The 26,007-nt window shown below is 34.9% G+C and overlaps 1 protein-coding gene and 1 long non-coding RNA gene across 2 annotated transcripts; both read right to left on the reverse strand.

Annotated features, from left to right (window-relative positions):
- Nucleotides 1-226: 226 nt before the first annotated feature.
- Nucleotides 227-3,105, reverse strand: cryba2a (crystallin, beta A2a). Its single transcript, XM_056459000.1, has 4 exons — nt 2,881-3,105; nt 2,118-2,259; nt 661-803; nt 227-542 (listed from the first exon to the last, which is right to left on the reverse strand). Exons 1-4 carry the CDS (start codon nt 3,078-3,080, stop codon nt 395-397), a joined length of 633 nt encoding a protein of 210 aa, XP_056314975.1. The 5' UTR covers nt 3,081-3,105; the 3' UTR covers nt 227-394.
- An 18,370-nt stretch (nt 3,106-21,475) lies between these two features.
- On the reverse strand, nt 21,476-23,074 carry LOC130230057 (uncharacterized). The gene is made up of 2 exons (XR_008837900.1): nt 22,934-23,074; nt 21,476-21,965 (listed from the first exon to the last, which is right to left on the reverse strand). It is a non-coding gene; the product is annotated as an uncharacterized LOC130230057 (long non-coding RNA).
- Between the last annotated feature and the right edge of the window lie 2,933 nt (nt 23,075-26,007).

Genomic DNA, 26,007 nt, shown 5'->3' on the forward strand with positions numbered 1-26,007 from the left:
TCTCGTGCTTTTGTTTATTGAAAATAAATACAGTCCGAGGAGAACAATGTACATTCTATGATTGACATTAAGAAAAAAAATTCTAAAAAGTAAAATAAAACTAGAATCTAATCTAAAACTTTCTAATCTGAAGTGAAAAGCTCTGTTAACAATATGTTAAATCTTAAAGTACAAAGGCCAGGTTAGCCTTATAAGCTGTCATCATTTATTTGTATTGTTATAAAATAAAAACACTCCAGTTTTGACATTTCCTGGTTTGGTAAATTAAAGGAATGGCGACAAGCACACTCTTTTTGTCTGGAGTTTGAAAAGCATTTATTGCCTACTTAGTCTCATGTATTATAATACTGTCACTTGATACAGAGTAGCCAATAGGAGAAGAGCGGGGGCGGAGTTAGTGCTGAATTCTGCGCATTGATTGGATCTGGTTGCTGTGGGCCTGGGTGCCGAACTCGTAATATTTCCTGTACTCTCCCTGACGTCTGTCTCTCTCAAAGATATACTGGTATCCGCGGTAACCTGGAAACTGGTAACCCACCCAGCTGCCGTAGGTGCGAGGAGGAGGAAGGAAAAAAAAAATGTTATTCAGATAATAGTGTTTGTAGACAGCAGTAATTTAATGTTACAAACGTATTTTAAAGCAAACTCAGGATAACTTACGCTCCAGAGTTGACTTTGATAGAAGGAACCTCCTTACTGCACCAGCCCATGGCCATAAGAGAGGGGTAGTCATCGCACATCTCGAACTTGCGTCCCATCATGTCCTCACACTCATACATGGTAATTTTACTGTCACTGTGGTTCTGGTGGACAAAAGGTATATTTTGAGAGGTTTAATGGAATATTTTATGTCAATTTTCAGTTACGTGTACACAGTTGTTTCTGCCCTTTTTCTGCCCCCTTTTTAAACTTTTATATGTGAATAGACTTCAGATTAAGTGTAAAATATGGGTTTGTATTTAGATGGTGCAAAATGTTTTCATCACTGTAGCCTATTTGTAACAAATCAGAATCCAAATATAGGGTATGCAATAGGACTTTTAATTTGTCAGCGCTTCCGGTGAACTGTATGCAGTTACAAAATCGATGCGTTTAAGGTCTGTTTTCTTTAAAAATCAGCAATCTCCACTGGCGGAGTGATATCTGATATAAAGTGAATCTCCGATTGTACAAGAATCACTGCATTAAATAATATTCAATGGAGCTTTTGCGCTAGCCTGACAATCCTGACGGGCACGTGCGACTAAACGGATTTTCATCTCGTTTTATGCTTGAGCAACTAAATGAATGACAAAGTCTATTTAACCGATTGTATTTTAATAACATTACAACATCGATGCTGTAAAAGTAACCGTAAAAATGGAAGAAAAGTCACATTATCCATTCACCGGAAGTTTATCAGTATGGGAAGAAACACTAGCTCTGCATATACCCCATTATGTTCTCATTCTAACTAATCAGAAAATACATGTTTAGATATCAAACAAACTATTTTATAATATTAATATACTATTACTATTTATAAACTAGAGGACATTTTTATGAATCACCAATGTTTAAAGTCGGACAATTTAAAATAATATTGATCTGAACTGAATCAATATTGAAGCTGTATAAGCAGAATAACAACACTAATGTCTTTTTAGAGCTGTTTTCAGCTGAATTTTTCATATAGACCATTTCAATGTTGTTGTGTCATTTGCCCATGAACATTACCTGCTTGTTATTAAACTATTTCATAACTGTTACAAGAAGCAATTCAATCATAACTTAATGTTAAAACAGCTATCGTAACATTATTTATCTATATTTGGCTCTTTTCGCATTCTCGGAAGCTGTAGAAATTTAAAATGTAAAACAGGAAGTATATTGGGACCATTATTATTGTTTACATCCCTCAAAATGGTCTATATTTGAAGCTTGTATAATTGATTCTGTTACTTTTCTGTGGAGATGATTTCAAACTATTTGTATTGTAGAAATAGAAGAAGGGCATTAAAATCATATTTGAATTGCATTTTAGTTAGCAGATTGTAGGCCAGATATTTATTTATCCTACATATCATTCAGTCTTAACATTAATGTATTTTTTGTGATGTTTCACACTTTCGACTCACAGCACATTTGATGGGTCTGAAGGAAAGCATGTGTTCAGTACGGTAGCTGCTGTTTCCGCTCCAGGCCTGATAGCAAGGATAATCTCCCTTCTCCAGGATGAACTGCTGACCCTGATACTCTGGGTACTCATAACCAACCCAGCTGCAGGAATAAGAATCAAGTTATCTTAAATAAAAAAGGTTTGGTATAGTATATTGTATGTATGTGTGCATACTGTATACAAGAACCATCATGGCCTTGTAACTATTGTAAAAACTATTGTAATTTTTTTTTTAATGATCTATTATTTAGATGACATTTATATATCAAACTTTAAAAGTTTTTCATTTAAAAAAATACATTTGTATATTTTACAAATGTTTAGGGCACACTCAGAAGGTTTAACCATGTGTGTATATATATATATATATATATATATATATATATATATATATATATATATATATATATATATATATATATATATATATATATATATATATATATATATATACCCAGCTAATACATCAAGTACACTGTAAAAAAAATCCTGGATGCCTTAAATTTTTAAGCTGAATCAAATTAACCTTATGAGTCCATTAAACTTATGTTATGTTAAACTGACTTAAAACAGATTTCATAACTTATAAAATTAAGTTAGAACATGATTAACTTAGTTTAATAAGTTACAATAAACTAAAAACATATGCTGTCATGACTAATTGGTCATCTAATTTTTTACAGTGTAGGAAACTACTAAAATGTGCTCTCACACACACTTACGGGCCGTTGTCCACCTTGATAGAGCGGATCTTTTGGAAGTCCCTGTCCAGAATATTGGGGCACTCCAGTCTGAACTCACAGCGCTTGCCCTGGAAGTTTTCCTCTTCCCACACTGTGATCCTCCACTGGCACTGCTGCTCCATCTGCTCTCGCTGATTCATGATGGCCGCCTGTCTGCTCTCTCCAGCTACCGGCGACATTAGAGAATACGGTTAACAATACAACACCACCTGCCACCTCCACCCGACAGATCACAAGCACTACTATCAACATCAGCCTAACCTATGACCTCAGGCTAGCTTGGGTTATCAAAAGCTAGATCGCTGATAATGGTTTAGGTCACATTAGAACAAACACAGATCCTTTTGGTCTACCTGTGACAACAGACAGACATGCTTTTAACAAACTGACGCCCATCTGCTTTACAGGATATCTCAACCACAGGACATCAATAATTTAAGTTTGCATTTGATAAAAATATTAGGGCCCCCATGAATCCAGCGATGGCTGAAATGCCTCAATTCCAATGGTGCACTGAAAATAAATTCATTTTAAATAACCACCAGAAATAGGTGGCTTTTCAGTCCATGGAAAGATTCACAAAGGCCTCTAGTCCAGTCATGCATGGTTGCGTCCAGTCAAGCAGCGGTTTATCCAGTTTTAAGTTAAATCCACTTTCGTGAAGGTTAGGACCTAGGACGACGGCGGCCCATACTCACATGCTGTCGTGGGAGAGATTTGGCGTAATTAACATTAGGGGTCGGTCCATTGCGAGGTGTTTATATAGCCACTGTCACTGCAGTTACTGCAGAATGTGCAGAGGGACTGCCAGATCAGCAACATGTGTCAAAAGAGAGCTTAAGTCCCATTATTGTCTAACAGGCCTTCGGTTTTCTGACTCATCAGAAAAAACAAGGCCCATCCATAGAGTTTAACACAGACACCTATACAAACTCTGAATGCTCTTGCAATGTCCCCTGACTGCAGATTCACTGAGGAATGATAAAAGTGTAAAAAAGTTATTGAAATTGATGATATTTCAGTACAAAAAGAAGCATGTTGGTTATTGCTTTCATTGTACACTCTCATCAGTTTGGATTTAGCTAAATGTATCAATCAAATAGATGTTCATATCAGCTAAAAGTGACTGTAAGCACTGTATATAATCATAATCATAGCCTAATGTGCTGTTTTAATGGGGTTGTTTATTACATCTATCAGGATGTGGCGCCCTCTCAGATGTTCAGGAACATGATGCAGTTTTTGTAAGAGTCCAAACAAAAGGTAGTGTATTGTTATTCTATGGCTCTCATCTTTTGTGATGGCACAGCCTTTGTACCACCTAGAGATGGACTACATATATTCATCTGCTTGCTTCTACAAGCACATTCTAGCATACAGGAACATCACATATTGTGAACTTGTTTTAAAAGAGAGCTTGTTATGCTTTAAAAAAAAAAAAACTTTCAGGAATTGTTCCAAAGGAGCACACAAATTGGCTGGTCATAATCATAGTTACACTTTTGAAATTCTTGTTAAGTTAACAGTAACTTACTGTAAACAATTATCCAGTAGTTGCTGTATTTTATAAAACAGTAAAATTACTGTAATACTAATTACAATAGTGTTACGTGTACTGTAAAATTTACCTGCAAAAGTGTGTGGAGTTTTTCACGGCCATTTGCAATACTGTATTTAGATGCACAGTAACTGATTATTTCCTAGAGTACATTGAAAAATCTACAGTAACATACTGTAAGCCATGTACACAGTATGAAAATTTTGAGAATACAATTTGTATACTGTAAAAACAACAATATATACAGTAACACACTGTACACAGCTTATACAAGAAACTGTGAAAACAACAGAAATCTTTTACGGTGTATAGTCATCACTACAGTGTATAATCATCACTATTTCGAATTCCAAGTATGAAAAATGAATCATATGGTCATGGTTACAATCCCAGTGTATATGTGAGCAAATTTGGCAGTTTAAGGTTCGGCCTGTAAGCTCCACAGATATTAATTGAACATTGAAAGTTTTTGGGAAAGATTTTCAACATGATTTATGGTTCCACAAAACCCTTTCAGTTCATTCATTCATTTTGTTTTTGGCTTAGTCCCTTTATTAATCTATGGTCGCCACAGCGGAATGAACTGCCAACTTATCCAGCATATTTTTTATGCAGCGGATGCCCTTTCAGCTGCAACCCATTACTGGTAAACATCCATACACTTTCATTCACACACATACACTACGGACAATTTAGCTTACCCAATTCACCAATACCGCATGTCTTTGGACTTGTTCCCCCAAATATGAAAATTCTTTACTCACACTTTACATGTTTCAAACCTTTATGAGTTTTTTCCTCTGTAAAACACAAAAGAATATATTTTAATGAAACCTATAACCTATTGAATTCTGTAGTATTTGTTTATCCTACTATGGAATTCAGTGGTTACAGCTTTTCTTTCTTTTTTTTTTTTTTTTATATCTTTTTTAGTGTTCAACAGATTAAAAACAAAAATGTATTATTATTTTTTTTTTTTACATTTTCTATAAGTTTTAATAAGTTGACCTAAAACTGTTGTTGCTGAGCTCGGCTTAAGAAAACACATTGTATAATCTGGTTGCAATTCATAACTTTTGATTTCATGGCTTTTGATTGATTTATTTTTAATTCTTATGAGTTTGTACAATCTCATTTGTATACATTTTAGTACAGTATGCTCATCCCATGTAATTATTTTATGAATTGTCAGAAAAGTAAGTAAATTGTATGAAGTCATACAAATTTTTTCATATGAATTAGCCACTTTTCTGACAGTATGTAAAATCGGCTGGTACAGTGCATCTGCAAAGTATTCATAGCGCTTCTCTTTTTCCACATTTCTTTATGTTACAGCCTTATTCCAAAATGGATTAAATTCATTTCTATCACCTGATAGAGCTTGAGAGGTACTGCAAAGAGGAATGGGCAAAAAAGACAGGTGTGCCAAGCTTATGGCATCATATTCAAAAAGACTTGAGGTTGTAATTTCTGCCAAAGGTGCATCAACAAAGTATTGAGCAAAGGCTGTGAATACTTCTGTACATGTGATTTTTCAGGTTTTTTATATTTAATAAATTTGCAACAATTTAAAAAAATATTTTTTCACATTGTCATTATGGGGTATTGTGTGTAGAATTTTGAGGAAATAAATGAATTTAATCCATTTTGGAGTAAGGCTGTAACATAAAAAAAGTGGAAAAAGTGAAGCGCTATAAAAACTTTCCGGATGCACTGTATATCAAAAACGAGGAACTAAAAATGACAGAGGTATCGAACATGATCAGTAACCATGACAAATAAAAGTGCATAATGAAAAACCAAGGCAACTAATTAAACTAACTACAGGACTGAATAAAAAAAATTATCAATGAAGATGACAACATGGCAAATGTAGTATGTACAGATTGCATTTAAATAGCACTCACATATACTCAGCCTGATCTCACAAAGAGTTTTTGATTTTAAATTTTTTGAGTTTAGTGGCTAATTGTGGCTGAGTTCAGTCATACAAAAATGTACGGTCTTAAAAAGGAGGCAAGGCACCCAACTCCACCTCTAAAACCAACCATCATTGGGGATGAGCAAATTGTACGAATGAGATCGTACGAATATGAATTAGCCACTAAATTGAAAAGTTACACATTGCTGTGAGATCGTGTGGATATACCATATAGAATTTTCATTTTTAGAAATACAAAGTAATATTAAAGAGAGTACACACTGCAAATTTAAGAGAAATACACTGTAAAAATGCTTTTCTTACTTTTTTCTCATTTTTTGTCCAAATATCTAATGATTCCTAAATCAAGAAGCATAGGCAAGCAAAAAAATCTTGTTTTTAGAAATAATATGTCAAAGTTGAGTGAGTTTTTCCTTAAAACAAGCTAAATTTTCTTGTTTTTCCTCCTGACATGAGATTATTTTGCTTACTGCACATGCAAAAAAAAACTCATTAGATGAACTCAATTTAATCGAAGGCAGGATTTCCATCCAGTAAATTTATTTAGCACCAACTAAAAAAAAAACTATTTACACAATTAAATGCAGTTGAGTTGGTCCAACATGATTTTATAAAATAAAAGTTTAAATGCATTTGTATTTTTATTTAACTTAAACTCAAAGGTCTGATTACATCATGTATGTCTATTATGTGTCGTGCATTTTAAAGTCTCTTAGTTTTATTTGAAGTTATCCTAAATGAACTAAAAGAGTCATTTTAAAGCATATTTCATATGTTACTTACACAGTTGATTGAAACTGGTCTCAGAAACTGGTCTCAGAACTCATTTTAGGACAGTTATTTCTCACTGAGCAAAAAAACAAACTGCATATTTGCTAACTAAGCTGCCAACACCCAAAGCATGGGAGCTTCTGCAAGATGGGAATGTCAAAACCTCAAAGCATTACATCAAAATCTTCAAAATCTTCAAAAAGTGAAGATTAAACTCTAAAAAGTCTTAGATTACTCTAAAAACATCTTAGATTACTTTTTATTGTCAACATTTCCCTCTCTTAATTCAATCCCACACAAAGCATGTAGGGGCCCACAAATCCCCTAACCAGGTAGCTGGACCCACACAAAACGCTTAAGTTAATAGTTTACAAGTTTAAGTAGACTGAACATAAAACAAATAAACTGGCCAAAGCAATGACAAGAATTGTGTTGTTTCAGTTCATTTTAAACATGTAGTTTGAACAAGCAGCAGTCATCTTTTTTTGTTGATGCATTGGCAGATTATTTAGCTTGTTTTAAGGAAAAGCTCACTTAATTTTGGCATATTACTTCTTAAAACAAAAGTTTTGCTTGAAAAGCTTGATTTAGGAATTAAAGAAAGTAACAAAACAACAAATCTAAGTAAGGTGTAAAAGTTGCCCAAAACAGAGCATTAAATAATAACAGGTTAACTGTCACTGTCATGTAAAGTGACAATGATTTATATCAGTTATCAATGTTCTACATTACAATAAAAAGCAATGGTCATTATTGCCATGTTGTTACCTAACTGACCCAAAAATATACCCACAACCTTTTTCTTATAAATTATTTATTTTTCTCCAAAAAAACTGCTGTGATGCATCACATTTTGGGATGTTTTTGCAACATAACCGTAATTCGGTAAGCTGTGCAATTGCATGATTTTTATAAACATTAATGTAATGTTTTTAATGACAGAACAGGAATAATTTCACTTACTGATACAGATTTTTAATCCATTGTGATCATCAAACTGTAAATATATTTGCTAATTGTAGAATTTAGTGAGAAGTGTTTTCTGTGTGCCTGTGAATGTGAGGCAGAGGAGTTGCAGAGCTCAGTCAGGCCCTGAGGCTAATCACATCTTTCCTTGCATCACTACAGCATTCATTTCACAGTAAAATGAGTCCATTTACATCACTACTCTCTCACACACAGAGATAACCATTCAAAGTAGTTCAGTGAGTAAGCCAGGTCTTTATAAACCAGATTAAGACAAGATAACCCTTAAAATAGAACAAAAATATAGCCTTAAGTGAATGATTAGTATATTAAATTATTTAACATACCTATAAATGTAATATTTGTGAAAATGTAGTATCATTATAGTTTATAATGTATTTTTCTTATTACTCAGATGTGCATGTGATGAAATATGATTTTGAAAATGACTTAAGTGTACCGCTTGATATTTTACAGTATATTTGCATATATTTTTTGTTTTGTAGAGATAGTTAGTGCTCTATAACAGTATCTGCTTAATGGGCATTAAAGGTTCCATGCTATACTTTTAAAAAAATGCTTTTTTTGTTTTGTTTTTTACAATTTTCATGAAACCTGAATTTAAGTGGGTATAAAACATGAATAGATTATAAAAGCAGAGAGTTTGGTCTTTATTTGATATGTAATATCAGCCTGATCTCACGAGAAAACGTAAGTATTTTATGTTTTGTCAGTTTAGTGGCTAATTTGTACAAATTCGTATCATACAGTTCAGTCGTACAAAATTTTTAAAAAGGAGGCGTGGCACCCAAATCCACCCCTAACTTTATCGGGGGTTAAGCAAATCATACTAAATTGTACGAATTAGATCTTTCAAATTCATATGAATTAGCTACTAAATCAAAAAGTTACGAATTGCCGTGAGATTGCGCTGGTAATATGGCCATATATTCAAAGCCAAAAATAATCTGAGGACTATCAAATTTAGGTGAAAAACATCAAAAAATCCAGGGAAAGAGTGATATTTCACCCAAAAAATGAAAACGTTGTCATCGTTTACTCATCCTCAACTGGTTCCAAACCTTTATGAGTTCCTTTCTTCTGTTGAACACTAAACAAGATATATTGAAGACAGCGGAAAACTTAAAACCATTGACTTCCATTGTAGTAAAAACAAATTGAAGTCAATGCTTACTTTTTAAGTAATGCACTGCAATATTGAGTTACTTCTCAAAAAAGTAACTAGTTGAGTTACTTAGTTACTTTTTGTGGAAAGTAATGTGTTACGTTACTTTTGAGTTACTTCCGCGTTACTTTTTCTTACCTTTACCTAGTGTTGTCACTATACTAGAATTCGATACCAATCGGTACTGAAATTTTAAAAACGTTAATTTCCCACTAAAATCTGAGCGCTGTTGAGCTCGTTTTTAAACGGTGCTGATTTGATAGTGTTCACGTGCTCAACAGAAATGACTGTGATTGGCCGTGAAGGTAATCGGTTGACTGAACTCATCACTGTTTACAGAGAGTAACTACAGATATAGGGAAACTGGAGTGTTTTAAAGCTGCAAGATCAGCTGGTCTTTATAAGCTGACATATGAGGGATCCGCTGATGAATCCATCTTTGCGGTTTTAAAATGCTCCAGTGTTCCTGTATCTGTGGTTACACTCAGTAAACAGCAGTGAGTTTGTTGAACTGTTGACCTTCACGGCCAATCACAGTCATTTCTGTTGAGCACATGAAGACAATGGCAAGTCGACGGTGTTTAAGAACACGCTCAAATGTTAGCAGGAAATGGAAGTTTTAAAAATTTCAGTACCGATTGGTATCAAATTTCAGTATCGTGACAACACTACCTTTACCTTTTATCATTAAGAATTTGCAGGGGGGGGGGGGGGGGGGGGGTGGATAATAGAGGAGCTCTGCAATTAACAACGCACTGTATAACCTTTTTTACCTTAAAAAATCACATCAAATAATAATTCATGGATAATGTTATCTTCTGAGAACTTCTACACGCCGTATATACAGATAAATGACAGTTTAAAGCAATTTGTTTGATTCCTTTGTACTTTTTGTCTTATTAGTGAAGTAAAATGAGCATTGAGACAAACAATCCCCTTTTACTTGTCTTCCATGCGCTTAGAACAATGATAATAATTCCAGCACAGAAATGTAAGGCTCTGCCATCTTGGTTTCTATTTGTTTCTGCAGAGAGAATTTTTTTAAATTTTAATTCAGCAATTTAATTTTTAAAAGGCAAATTAATTAAACTAATAAGTAACTCAAATATAATTACTTTTATTCTAGCCGAAATAAAACACAAAAGACTTTCTCCAGAAGAAAAAATATTATCAGACATTCTGTCAAAATTCCGTTGCACTGTTAAACATCATTTGGGAAATATTTAAATACGAAAAAAAAAAATCAAAGGGGGGGCTAATAATTCTGACTTCAACTGTAGGTGAAAACATCAATGCAACATCAATATGCAACATCAATGCAACCTCTCCAAACCACAATAGTGGTAAAAAAAATGGTTCTAATAATAATAACAACCTTTATTTAACCAGTCAATTGAGAACTAGTTCTCATTTACAACGACGACCTGGCCAAGAGGCAACAAAAAAGCAGATACTGTACAAAGCAGCACAATACAATAAAAAAATTCCCAAATGCAGATTATAACATATAAATCCTAGAAAAAACTAAAAAACAAGCACAGGGATCTTGAACTATTGACTGGATTGAATTTTTAAAAGATGATAGTGGAATGAAAGTGCTGAGCTTCAGGGTCTGCTGCAGATGATTCCAAGAATCAGCAGCAGAAAACTGAAAATCGTAGCGACCAAATGAAGTACGAACTTTGGGTATGCCAAGGTTAATAAAACTGCTAGAGTGCAGATTTCGACGTGTTTTCTGAATATTAAGAAGTGACTGTAAATATAGTTGTTTACATTGTTAGAACACACTCTCCATGCCAGATAAATACCCCCGGATGCCAGATTCTGTCAGAAAATGTCTGTTTCTCTAGGTTCTCAAGCCAGTGGAACTGCCCAATACCAAAACCTGTTTACCAGTATTCAGCTGAATAACAGTCTCCTATCAAAATAGGAGTTGACTGAGAAAGCCAGGGAGGAGCAGAAGCAGGAGACAAAGTAATGATGATAAAGAAAGAGCAGAGTTTATTGAATAATCTTAGTTGCGTATGATTCAATAAATCCAACAAGTGTTATTATACCACAAGCAGCAGCAATGGCAAATGACTGCTTTACAGCATTGTCCAGAGACAATGCAGACCTTGAAATGGAGACATTCTCTTATCTCTTACTCTTGAAAACAAGTGTTGCTTGAATCCACACAGTCATAAGATTATAACAGCATAATAATATTAATAAAGCAATAACTAGCAATACTAGTAAATAATAACACAATACTAATAAAATAGTTATAATATAATATAAAAACATAATAAAATGACAAATAGGGGGCGATGCGGTGGCGCAGTAGGTAGTGCTGTCGCCTCACAGCAAGAAGGTCGCTGGTTCAAGTCTCAGCTGGGTCAGTTGGCATTTCTGTGTGGAGTTTGCATGTTCTCCCCTCATTCGTGTGGGTTTCCTCCGGGTGCTTCGGTTTCCCTCACAAGTCCAAAGACATGTGGTATAGGTGAATTGGGTAAGCTAAAATTACAATCCATAGTGTATGTGTGTGAATGAGATTGTATGGGTGTTTCAAAGGCATGGGTTGCAGCTTGAAGGGCATCCGCTGCGTAAAACATATCCTGGATAAGTTGGCGGTTCATTCCGCTGTGGTGACCCCAGATTAAAAATGGACAAAAAAAAATGAATGAATAAATGAAAATGACAATTAATAATAATACATCAAATAATAAATCATTAACTAGCGATCAATAAAATGATATAATAACAATTATATAAATGATTAATGACCATATGATTAAAAAATAATTAAATGAAGAATAAGAGGATATAAACAAATAAATTTTAAAAAACACAACACAAATAAATGGTTGTTTTCTTGAAACAACACACATATAAGCTTGCTACAAGGATTCTCAGATAGTTAGGTTCTTCAACATCATAATAAATATTTGAAGAGTTCAGATGCAAAAACCTCTAAATACCATCTAAAATGTCCTCTTAAAATTAACATTTTTCTCAGCCTATTTATGTTATATTTATAGCATATCTATGTTCAGTTATTCCACTTTAAAGGCAATTAAAATAAACTTATTTATCACTATAAAAGCAAAATTACTGAGTGCACACACAGCAGTCAGAGAAAAATTTAATTTTGGAAGAAAATATTCAATAGCATTTAGAGGTTTTTGCATCTAAACTCCACCAATCATCTACTGTATGGCATCACTGCTCTTTTGGAAGCTTTATTTTAAAGAGCGTATGATCCTAAACATTGTCTTTTTTACAGCTGTTTCACCCTGCGAATCATTCACTCCACCCACTCTTGGATAAAATCCAAGGCTGACACATGGAGCCTGAATGGACTGTATGGAGCTCAGTGTTCCAGGAGGACCATCACCTGCTTCTCACTTCCCCAGTCATTCACCCATTAGACAGAACAAACAGGTAGTGTTTACTCATCTGCCCCCACTCCTGCCGTCCGCGCGCTACACCCTATACCTGTGTGTCATGAATGTTTATTAGCGCGGATCTCATTCCGTGTGTGTGAGCAACGGGGTCAGTTAGTATGCAGGCGCACTATGTGTGTGCGTCTCTTTCATAAATCCATCTGTTCCATGGTAACCCTCTCTCTTTTTTTTCTGCGTCTCTGTGAGATGGCATTAGCATCCTCGTGTTGTCAGGTAGGCTTTGGAAAACAAGAGCTGTGTGGGGTGACGCACACATCTCCAGGACTGTTAACCAGTCACCTGTCCTTGGAACCGTATTCAGCAAAGTTTAACACTCACCTTGAATATAATATCCGCCATACAGGCGCACAGCGCAACAGTTACATCAATTTCACTGCCAAATTTCTGATTTGCATTCATTTTAAAGATTCCATCTCTTATGTAAATGCAACAGACAAAGATGTTGCAGTGTGGATATGTTTACCGGATTGGACAAGTGAAAGAGAATACAAATATCACCTTTTTTGGGGGGTACATACAAAATTTCTAGCTTATTTATACTTGAAGGGATAGTTCATACAAAAATTTTAATTTGGTCCTTTTACTCAGCCTTTACTTGTTTCAAAGCTTTATGAATTTCTATATTCTGTTAAAGGAGGTTTTTTGAAATATGTTGTAAACCTGTACACTGTAAAACGTTACTTAAAAGTTAGTTACTTAAAGCAAGTAAACATTGAAAATAAATAAACAAATAATATTAAAATTAAATAAAAATGTGCATAATTATAAAAATTGTCAACTTAACAGTTCCAAGTTACAATGGGTTTAACTACATTATTTTTGTAAAGTCAACTTGATTCTTTTAAGGCAATTGGTTTACTCGCTTTAAGTAACTAATCACTTTTGGTTTCATCTTAAATCTGCTTAAATTTGTAAAAACGAAAAAATGTGTTAAATTAATCGATTGGTGTTGGGACAACATGAATGAATTGTGTGGAACCCAGCATTTTTTACAGGGTACACTTATGTAAATTGAGTTGAAATGACACAATTTTTGAGATTTCATTGGGACAACTTAATTTTTTATGTTAAATTCACATAAATTTGTTCGAAAGTGTTAACTGAATTCAATTCGATTCACCTTTATTTCTATAGCGCTTTTACAATGTAGATTGTGTCAAAGCAGCTTCACATTGAAGATTATAGTGAATTGAAACAGTGTCAGTTCAGTTTTCAGAGTTTAAGATCAGTTCAGTTCAGTGTGGTTTAATATTCACTACTGAGAGTCCAAACACTGAAGAGTAATCCATCGATGCGCAGCTATACAAGTCCCGAACTATGCAAGCCAGTGGCGACAGCGGCGAGGAAAAAACTTCACCAACTGGCGAAAGTGAAGAATAAAAACCTCGAGAGAAACAAGGCTCAGTTGGGCACAACCATTTCTCCTACAGCCAAACGTTTTGGGGGCAGCTGCCATCTAGGCGCCGGAGTCTGGAGATTGCTGGACCTCAGCGAAGATTCGTCTGTCCCTGGAGTCTCACAGGAATCAGATGCATGCTCTCTACTCCTCCTTGACCACCACAGCAGCTGCTCGGGATAGGGCCTGGTCCAGGATTGTGGAAATCTTGTGAAAATCATCTCTTCACAGGGCTTGGATCACATTAGTGGCACTGCATAATATCTGGGGGCCTCGGGATGAGTATCCCCAGGTGGAAATAGAGAATAATTAGCGTAGCTGCTGTTAATAGTGTATATAAACGAGATGCATGGTGCACATTCATGCAAAACATTGAGTGTATGCTTTACTAAAAAGATAGGTTTTTAATCTAGTTTTGAACTGTGAGAGTGTGTCTGAGCTTCAGACATTATCAGGAAGGCTATTCCAGAGATTAGAAGCCATAAATGAGAAGGCTCGACATCCTTTACTCGACTCTGCTATTCTGGGTACTACCAGAAGTCCTTAGTTTTGAGATCTTAAAGAGCGAGTTGGATTGTAGCGAGACAGAAGGTTGGTTGGATAAACAGGAGCTAGATTGGTTAAAGCTTTATAGGTAAGAAGTAATATTTTAAAATCAATACGGAGCTTAACAGACAGCTAGTGTAAGGAGGATAAAATTGGGGTGATGTGATCATATTTTCTAAACCTGGTAAGAACCCTGGCAGCTGCATTTTGTACAAGCTGAAGTTTGTTAATAGAGGATGCTGGGCAACCAGCGAACAGAGCATTACAGTAATCCAGCCTAGAAGTCATAAAAGCATGGACTAGCTTTTCTGCATCTGAGATGGATAGCATACTTCATAACTTAGTGATATTTCTCAGATGAAAGAAGGCAGTTTTTGTGAGATGGGAGATTTTATTTTCAAAAGTTAAATAGCTGTCTAATATAAAACCCAGATCTTTTATTGTAGAGGTAATGCTAAATGTTGGAAACTAGTAACCACTTAATCAATTTGTGTTGGGACAACATGAATTGTGTGGAACCCTGCATTTTTTACAGTGTAGTATGTGTTTTTCCTACTATGGAAGTCAGTGGTTACTGGTTTCCAACATTTTTTCAACAAGAAAGAAACTCATAAAGTTTTTTAACCACTTGAGGGTGAGTAAATTGTGAATACTTTTCTATTTTAGGTGAACTATCCCTTTAATTTAAGGTTGTTGTTTTGGGGATTCCGTGTATACAGTGCATGGCAAAGATGATGAGTTTTTCTGCTGGTAGTACAAAGCTGAGGGCAGAAAGCACCTGCCACATGTTCACCGCCACCATGGAAACTAATCCCGCTCTGTGTGTGAAAAACGGGCCCTGACAGCTCCAACACAGACATCTGCATCTCCAACAAATACACTGTGACACTGTCCCACTGGGTCTTGGTGTGAGTGTGTGTGGTTAATCTTTTGAGTTTCTGTGATATGCACTGTTGGTTCAGATAAAAATAGAATGAAAAATTTTATATTAGTTAAAAAAAAGTTTTTGAGATTCATTTTTTTTATCAATTGTTTCCTCTGAGCACAAACTAATGCTGGTGTTTTACAATAGATTTTCACAGTTATGAGTTTCTTAAGTACCTTTCATTGTACAGTTCTTAAAATAACCAGTTTGTCTTAAAGTAAAGAGAGTTTTAAATCTCTTAAGAATGATTTCAGCTATTACGAACCATCTATAGATGTTAAAGGTTTTCATGGAACCATCATCGCCAATAAAGAACCTTTATTTAAAAAATAAATAAATACATTCAGTGAAACAGTAGTTCATATACCAAAAACATCGTGTCAGGTACAGTATATTTATTTTTAAGAATCATTAGATATTTTAAAAGGCTCAAATCAAGGATCATAGTGAGGTGGCCTGAAAATATGAATTGTAATTTTAAAGCTTTATACTTCGATACCATTTGTCACGGAAGAAATTAAATAATTGGGCACTAATATTTTATAAAACAGGATCAATTATTGGTATTCAAGTGTTTTTATTATAAGTCTACATTTTAAATTAGTTATAATATTATTTCTGAGTGATAGCTGAAGCAGATAATTTTTTTTATTGTTTTTATTCTCTATAGCATGCTTGCTTGCTACAATATGCATTTAAATAATGTAAAAGTGACTTAAAATGAAGTAGACTGAGGTTATAGCGTAAGGGTCAAGGGTAAAACTAAACTACCACTATCAGCTGGTTAATGAGATGGAGGATGACAACAGGTGGTTCCCCACGTGAATGATGATTGACAGATTTACTGCTTCCCAGATTAAAAGCAGCCATCTAAATCAGTGGTTCCTAACCTTTTTTTCCCTCTCTTTTTACATTTAAAATTCTTAACGACCAATCACCACCTAGATAAAACCCCTAGCAGATAAGAAGTAAAAAAAAAAAAATATATAGGTTTTTCTTAATTGCAACAACTTTGTAAAAGACTAAAATATATTAACATTACAAAATGATGGCCAGATTTATTTATTTAATTATGTAATGAAAAATATGGTTATTGTCATATTTACATTAGGGCATAGTGCATAAATTCTCAGTCAAACTGCAAGAACTGCAGTCTGAATAAAAATGCGAATGCATTTTCTGACAGTATTTGGTGCTTACCTTACGGAATGGCAGAAATAGAACTTTTATAATTGTATATGCTCCATAAGGGCCCGTTCACATAACACATGGAACTCATGAGGCGCATCGTTTACTTCACCAATGGGTACGTTTACATGGACACCAATAATCCAATTTTAATTTAAGACGATTAAGACAATACTCTAAATAAGACTCTACCATGTAAGCAGCGATTTTCGATTCATTTGATCTAATTAAGGTCATAATCAAACTAAACAGAAATGGAATTTAGACATGTGGAGTCGATTTTAGTCGCATTATTGAAGTGCAGTACAGACACGTAAACACCTTAATCAAACTATTACCGTTGTGTAGGATTTTCGCTGCATTTTGCAACAGGATATCCCATACACACACGGCTGTTTGACACTATTCTCTGCACCTACTGAGTCAGTAAAAAACCACAGACACATACACTGCAAAATGCGGAGTTTTTTTGCAGTATCAAATGCCATTAAAACAACACTCTTCCAGCAGTTCATAGTCACATCCAATATCTAGTTTGTCATGGTGGCATGCATGAAATGTTCCTGAATGAAAGTGAAAGTGCCAAACTGCAGTTAAAGTCTACAAATTAAAAATGAAACAACCGAAATTACATGAAACTCCGGAGGAATAGTGGATAGCGCAGTGACACAATGACATTAATCGAATTATGTGCTATAACATGTAAAACGGGATCATGAAAGGAACATTAAAAAAGCAACTCATGTAAACACCTTAATCATGTTATTGTCTTATTCAGATTAAGGCTAACAATTAGATTACTGATAACAATGTAAATGTAGCCACTTTCACCATGCTTAGTGCTAGCTCTCCCATGGCATTTGTTGTTGCTAGTCAACCCTCAACCATTCTCTCAGAGGATGTCAAACTGACAAATCATTGCTGCAGCTCAAATAAATTTTTTTGGAGAAAATTAAAAAGTGCTGCAGTGTTTGGGGGCGCTGTGTATGTCTGAGGTAATTAGTCTATCATAATATTGATGAAATTTTTATATTCCATACAAAATATAAAGCTGATTGGTTCATATTCGAGTTGCGCATGCTGCATTGTAAAAAATTGAGATGTTTTCAACTCGCTGGAGGGCATTGCAAGAAATAGTGTGCACTTTCTGACATTTTCATCTCAATGAACATTGATTTTTATGACAGTTGTTGACATGACAAGAATGTCTGTCAACTTTTGACGATTAAACTTATGGTTGCAATCTTTAAAACCTACTGCATTTGAAGCTCTGCTCACATTCTGCGATTTTAGCCAAGATTTGGTCGTCTGAGACAAATTGTGAAATCCTAAAAGATTCCTGTAAAGCTAAAATCTGTGTTGTTTGATCAATGGTTTGACATGTTCACTGTCAGCCGATTAATGGCCATTATGACCAAATTTTCCCTCAAATGAAATTCAATCAGTTTCAGAAGATTTCAGACACTTTATTGCAGTATGACTTCTCTTACGACAAGCGTCAAAACATGAACCAATAGAAGCGCTGAACTTGATAACAACGACAATTTCAAACCTCCTCAGGGAAATCTCGAAACCTATTTTTTCCTGGTGTTATTATCAAGGCATGTTAAGAGTAAAATTAATGCTACAGATTGTTTTATGTTTGCTGTGAGGTCTCATCATATCTGTGAGCTTACTGAACTTGTCATGGACTGATGATATTAAACAGGTGTCTGTGTTTGGTGCATGTTGTCATTCAGTCTAACGCCGCGGTCACACTAAAGTTTAAGCATGCGAAATTCTGTTATACAGTGCTGCAAAAGGGGCGGGATTAAACAAGATGATTAGACACTTTTTAAAAAAGCGAGTGATTGGTCCAGCAGGTCCACATTAAAAATTTCTGTATAGAGAGGTCATGATTTGATCTTCGATTAGTCTCACACAGTCACGTGAGTTCACCAAGCTTGAACTTTTCAACGCAGCGAACTGCATAAATTGTCGCACAAGCTTGCGTTTCCGGTCTGTCGCAGATGGAAGTCTATGGAGTGAAAAGTGCAGTGTGACCGCAGTTTAACATGATGAGATCTTATAGTGTGACATTCAGAAAGAATTATTAAAAATTGCTTTGTGAGCTACCTTAAGAGTTCTTCTATTGGGTCGGTGCCAAGTTCAATTCCTGGCTTGAGGTTGCTGATCCATCCCCCTCTCTCTGCTCCCAATGTATTCCTGTCTCAACTTCACTGTCCTATCCAATAAAGGTGGAAAAACCCCTAATAATAATAATAATAATAATAATAATAATAATAATAATAATAATAATAAAAGAGTAGAGTACTTCTATTGGGTCTGCATTTATTTTTAGTGGCGTCTAGCACAAATGAAAAAAATCCCCCCCCCCCCCCAAAAAAATATATATTTACAATAAAATAATTGAAGGGCACGGTGTATTATTTCAGCCACTAGATGGTGCATATTTACAACAAACAAAGGTATAGTTTGATGATGTCAGGACTCTAGCCCAATCCAAATTCTATTTTTGTACCCCACCCCTTCTCCTTGGCCCTTGAAACAGCGTGTGAAGGGGAAGGGCTTCAAAATGTACCCCTAAGAAATGGGACAGCACTACAGCACCTGCACACGTCATCATATGTCATCGCGATCTCTTACTTCATATGAAATCAGACAATCGCGACTGCTGTAGTTATTTATTCCAATTGTGTTATTTTTTGGTATTTATTTTCAGGAAATCACTGAAGGCATAAATCATGTTATCATAACGATCTAATGTGGCAATAAGATAGTAACTGTACTGTGCGTTTACACCGTGGTCATATTCATTTATGTAAACACACGAAAGCAACATTAACATTATAGCAGACACTGTAAAAAGACTAGACTAGACTTTTCTGACAGTGTATTCAAGTGTCAAGTGTCAGAATGTTGTGGGACTGCTATACAGGAGTTATTATTTGGGATTATAGATAGCGAAATTTAGCAGTTTCTATTTTTAGGTTTTTAGTTTTTTATTTGATTTTTATTTTATTTTTATAGCATGATGGTAAAACATGAACGTCATTATGGATGCATCAAAACAAATGCTTGTTTGTTGTAAAAATTTGTAATAATGATAAAAAATACTAATTTGTGTATCTCTACTTCCAGGTGCAGCTATGCTGCCGTTGTAGATGGTGTATTCTGGGAAAATTTCTTACCCCTTGGTTTTGAGTGGTCCTAAAAAATAGTTTCGAGGGGTATCTAGCCCTTCAAGCTAAATCTTCCCCTACACCTTCAAGCTAAAAAGAATTGGGACACCCCTACCCCTTCACGTGAAGATGCAAAACAAGGGGTAGGGGTAAGGGGAAGGGCTACGGGGCAGAATTGGGATTGGGCCTTAGTGTGGAAACATCGTAATTGGTGTTTACCTGTATTTCGTAAAAACCAAATGGAATTAGAGGGTGTATGACATCATTAGTATGGCCACACAGGACACGGTCCATAAAACTGCTTATTTATCTAGATTTGAACATTTCCTTGAAATAACTGAGGTAATGTAAATAGATCAGTCAGTAAAATTAATAACTGTTCTTGCGGGTTTGGGATATTTTAATGAAATAATCATACATATGCTGCCTTTAATGTATTAATACACTTTTACAGGAGTCTTTATACTTGGGTCATTGCAGTAAAGATGATGTCATTGGCTTGATTCTGGCAATCACACAGAACATATAAACCTGCAATAACTTTCTCAAAAGTGTTGGATTAAAAATATGGAAAAATTGCTAGATTAAATTTAAAAGTTATTTTAAATACAATTTTTAAACACAAGGATTGGGTTTGTCCAACTTTTGTGGACGGGTTGAAATTACTCAAATATTATTTGTAAAGCATGTGTGTGTTTAAGTCCACGTGCTCTTTTGGTGTGTTTTTGTTTGATTGCCAGATTAAAACCCCGAACAAAAGCCTCCTCCAACAGCTCTGGGCATATAGACAATTGACCTCAATACTTCGCCGTCTAATTGGTGAAATTGAAGATCCTCCTCTGACCAATCACAGACCGCGAGGCAGCCTGAAGGCACTTGCATATTTCATTAGTATATTGTAATGGTCTTTGACTGAAACACATGGCCCCTGGAGCCTCTTCAGCATCGTCCCAGCAGAACATTAAATTCAGATCTAATAACCGCCCTCTGAATCCACATCTGTTGCAAACCGCTTTTGTTTTTATTACTACGCTTGTATGGTTTTTGAGCTTTGTGTACTTAAGTGAAAGCAACAGATGTGATAGAAAACAATGCAGTCTACTCTATAACAGTTAATAATGCATCTGTAATATGAATGCAAGTAAATATGCACGTGCTGGCAACCCAACAACACCAGCCACAGATTAATGGCTTTATGTGCGTGTTATCCAGAAGAGCAATGGTAATTTATTTGAATGAATTTGACTTGAGAGATACGGAGGCCGGTGTGAAACAGATGGTCTGGCTGATGGAGAGGGAAGAGAGAGTCCAGGCTCTTCTAGTTAATGTTTTACCTGTTAGCTATTAGTGTAGATTACCCATTACCCCATCAAACTCCACTGACTGCTAGATTTCCATCGCAACCATATGCCTCCGCTGTTACCAGGCTGGCGTACGTGTGATAACTCAACATACAGACACAGAGGAGTTGAGAGAAACAAAAAGCAAACTTTATTTTGCCATTACATCACTGCAACATAGGTGAGCAGTTAAAAGCAGCACAGAGTAGAGGAAGTGGAGAACTCGACAAACATGGTGTCGGATGACAGATGACATTGTAAATCATGACCGTTTCAGAAGAGAGATGATCATTTGTGTGAGGATTTCACATTGATGAATGCATTTATGGGTTACTGGAGACTTTCTCCCCCAAGAAACGCTAAAGAAATTAATAAGTGGTGTAATTTCTAGTCCAAAAATAGCACTGAAGAAGTTCTGCACTTGCTTAACGCGAGCCGAACGAACAAAACTGAATCCACATGTATTGTGCGTGTGGCTCAACGTAAAGCAAGTGCAGTTTTATTCATCGAAGTTCTGCCGGCTCACTGGGAAACTTCAGTTACAAAAAAATAAAACCACACATTCAATCCATTTTTTTTCCTCAATATGATTTTCCAGGTTTGTTCTCTGCCATTTTCCTGCAAGACAGAAAAGATAAAATATTATTTTTTTAAGGCTTAAATTAAAAAATAAGATATATTGTTGTAATAACATATTGGTTTGCTTTTTCTACTTTTAAGTTAGTTTTTAGCATTTCAGATTAGTTTTCTCTGCAGTAACTGCATCTAAACTGGCTAAAATTGTGCAGTTTGTAGATAAATTTTATTAATATACAATTAATTTATTTATATAATATACAATTAATTTATATAATTAGTTTTTATTACGGGATATTAAAAAAAAAATCATAAAATGGTGCATGGTGAAGTAATTTTACATATTTCCTTTTATTGCAGCTGTTTTTTTTATGTTTTTTTTTGGGGGGGGGGGGGGGGGGGGGGGGGGGTTTGCACTGTATTGTGTTTTAGGGATAAAGGAAATGCCCATAAAATAAATGGATTAAATGTATTATTTTAAATAAATTTATTTTCAGATGTACTTTTTTTTTTAAGGAGTGTTCCCTTAATTTAAATGTTTAAATCCTGATATAGATGTTGATATATCTTGTGCAAAAATATAAAATATTTCAGAAGTCACTATTGCAAGGCAAATACAGTCATAAAAATAGGTTCTTTATTGGCATTACTGGTTCCAAGAAGAACTCCTCCAAAAGAACCTTACATTACACAAAAGGTTTCTTTAGAATTGAAACAAAATGATGTTAAGCGATGAAAATGTCTCTTTGAAGAACTGTTCATGAAAGGGTTTAGGTAACCAAATTCTGTTATTCTGTAGCATAAATTTAATAACAATATATTAAAAACATTAAAAAAAAAAAAAAAAAAAAAAAAAAAAACATTTCGGAAGCTTTAATTATTTAAAATTTAATCTTGTTTAATCTAGTTACAAAATAAAATAGACTTGTTTATGGTCTGGAAAAATGTTCAAATTAAGCAGCATTACGGTTTTTTTTTTTTATTTAGCCTGTTTTACCTGTCTGGCTCACCTTTGCAGCTTCATATCCAGGTTGTTGTGATGAAGGGCCTCAAAGTCGACGTTCTCGCTTCCGTACCTGCGGGTCCAGTGACTCTGCCTTGTCAGTGTCGCGTTTTTATAGTCGACAAAAAGCATGCCCCCTCTGCTTTCCCGGCAGCTGTAAAGGTGCTGATCTCTCCACGCACCTGTCGCTCTTCAGAGCAGGTCTGCTGTTGACCGATGGGCGGGGTGTGCGAGCTCCAATGCTCTGCTCAAGTTTGGGCCTTCAGTGCTTTAGATGCAAATTTTCTTTTTGCTCCAGCGATCTAACATCTGATATACTTATATTTTATACGGATCGACGTGATCGCGAACGGTAAACGTTTTTATTCATCCAGACGCTGAATCATTAGTCTATATGTGACAAGGAAGGGCTTGCTCTGCTACACACAGGGCGGGTTTCATTTGCACAAAATTTACATGACACTTGCAAATGTCTCTTTTTTTCCTGTATCGGATCCGATGTTGAAAAACGTTGTTACCTGATGTACGTCCACACTAGGTTACTAAGAAAACTGAACAGTATTATGAAAAGGCCGTCGTCAGACATCAGATTTATTCACCTCTGAGGCCACATTTTAAGTTATTGTCAACTATATATCACATAAAGAAACCGAGTTTAACTAAATGTTATTAGCCCCTCTGAAAGAAATATAGGTTTAACAACCAAAACTAAGCCTACAGCAGGCTGTATATTTTCCTTGCCTCAATTATTGTAATCTGCTCGGTTCTTGTAGCAGAATTATGCCTCCATCTTGTGGTGATTTGCGGAAATGACGTATTTGTTGTGTTTATGAGATTTGTATGAAACAAATGTTTATTTCAGCGTTACATTACAGGGAATAATGTAAATATACTGTGGTTTTTTTGTAAAAGATTAAGATTAAAGATCTATGAAAAAATTATTGAAAATGTTTTGCTAAAACTGGTAATAACCGGCAATTAATAATATCGAATAGCTGCCAGCATATTGATAGTTAATGAAACATATACAGGCAAAACAAAATTAATAATATGGCTCTTGCCAATATTTTTTACATCGAGGTCTTAAGAACTGAAATAATAAGTCCAACTTTGTAAAGTGTATTATGATTGCCAGCTGGATTGCACATACTCTGCTAGAACGCAGGGCCCAAACCTTCAGGGGGCCGTAAGCAGGATTTTATTTGGGGCCCCCTTGGTGCAAACAGTATGACAAATTATCGTCGATCCTTCATTATTCGCACACTTTCAATTTAAAACATTCATTATTGATTTTATTTGCTGTAGCTGTGTTGCTTATCATAACATATATGTTTTAAGACAATTCTAAATATTATTCTGCAGAAACAACTGCCTATTGATCCCACTTTAAACATGACTACTTGCCACAAAACTAAACAATTAGACACAAAACATTCATCTGAGCTGTAATTAATGTTGACAGAAACAAAAAACAGCTGGAAGTAGCCAATAGCACACTTATTATTAGTAGTAGTATTAGTAGTACTATCCAAACAGTCAGAAAATAGTGACAATAAAGATCATTAAAAAAATTGACATATATGTTAACACTGACATGTTTATTTTTATTTTGGAGTTCAAATATCTTTAAAGAATCTATCTATCAATCAAATTAAATCAGGAAGCATTTTTCGACATATTCGCGTATATCATATTACTAAATATCTAGAACAAAATGTTCAGTTTTCATAAATAATTCTAAATTAAGTGATTTTTTTTTTGTAAAGTGAACAAATTAATCTGCCAATGAGATAAATAAAATAATCTTATTTAAAACCAAAAACAATATTCTTTTATTTACTCTAATTGGCAGATTTAGTTTTTTTTTTTTTTAATGAAAAACATACACACATTATTTTGACGAAAAATCTGTCTAGAAAATGTTTATTGGTTTAAGAATTTTTAGATATTTGGACTAGGAACAAGACAAAAAACTATAAAAAAGAAAATCATTTTTGCAGTGTATTTACCAACTGTCAATGATCATTAGTACATGGCTGTGTAATAAGAAATTTGAACCAAATGCATAAATCAGAAGCTTATTTTTTATCACCAAGTTTATGAAGCATTTTGCTGCTGTGCCGTGCACTGTTGCTTTAATCACGATATGAGTGATTTTGCGATATATCGATAGATCACAAGAAAACCAACCAACGATATATCACGATTTTTGTAAATGAAGGGGAAAAAAATGCAAAAAATGTTGATACATTTCTTTTATTAACAGCACGTTCACAGAATTGCAACAATGTAAAACAAGCACACAGCTGTCAAACAAGCTTAACAATGCTGATTTGCAGAGAGCAGTTTGACTGAAAAGAGCACATCTCTATCATAGCAGCAGAATCTCAATTTTGTGGAATATGCATTGAAGAAAACACTGTCAAAATAGTAATTTATTGCTTTCTAGTTTTCTGTAAACTTAAAACACTTATTACAACTTGACCAACTCATTTTATGAAAACATTTATATGCTTTGCCCTGGTTTATTTTTAATTTAAAAAAAATCCTGCATTCCCACTAGATTAATAGTTTTTCTTCAACTGATTAGAATTCTCCGAGAAGTGAGCACAGACTCCTCTGAGCACGTATGATGTTTTCAGCAGTGGAAAACATTAGTTATTTACTCATCTATTTAAAAAGAGCATAATTTTTAAGATTTTTTAATTCCTCTAATATTTTTTAGCCAAATATCATCTACAAGACTTTGCAAAGGTCTGTAAGAGCACATATTCCTGTATGAAGTCACAGCACTGACTGCGGGCACGCACGGGCGATATAGCGAAGTGAAAGCACGTCTGTGAGGAAGAAACTAGCGGAAAATCCGGGGTGCTGGATGTCTGAAACACACAAATACATTGGTCCAGCTTGGACCAAGAATGTGTCCGTATAATTAAGACTTTCACCATTGCAATGGCCATCTGTCAGCGGTCTGCCATTACGGGTGCGCCACCTGGTGGGGGCTGGGTGGGTTGTAGCTAAAAAACTGCTGCAGTCAGTCTGCAGTCATTAATTAATTAATTCATATCTTTTGTAAGTTTA

The sequence above is a fragment of the Danio aesculapii genome, chromosome 6, assembly GCF_903798145.1.
Source record: "Danio aesculapii chromosome 6, fDanAes4.1, whole genome shotgun sequence".
Lineage (NCBI taxonomy): Eukaryota > Metazoa > Chordata > Actinopteri > Cypriniformes > Danionidae > Danio > Danio aesculapii.

Excerpts from the sequence above, each read along its gene's own strand:
- cryba2a (XM_056459000.1), bottom strand. The coding sequence starts at position 3,080 with ATGTCGCCGGTAGCTGGAGAGAGCAGACAGGCGGCCATCATGAATCAG. Across the intron at positions 2,260-2,880 it reads ATCAAGGTGGACAACGGCCC|CTGGGTTGGTTATGAGTACC; the intron begins GTAAGTGTGTGT and ends TTATTCCTGCAG. Across the intron at positions 543-660 it reads ATCAAAGTCAACTCTGGAGC|CTGGGTGGGTTACCAGTTTC; the intron begins GTAAGTTATCCT and ends CACCTACGGCAG.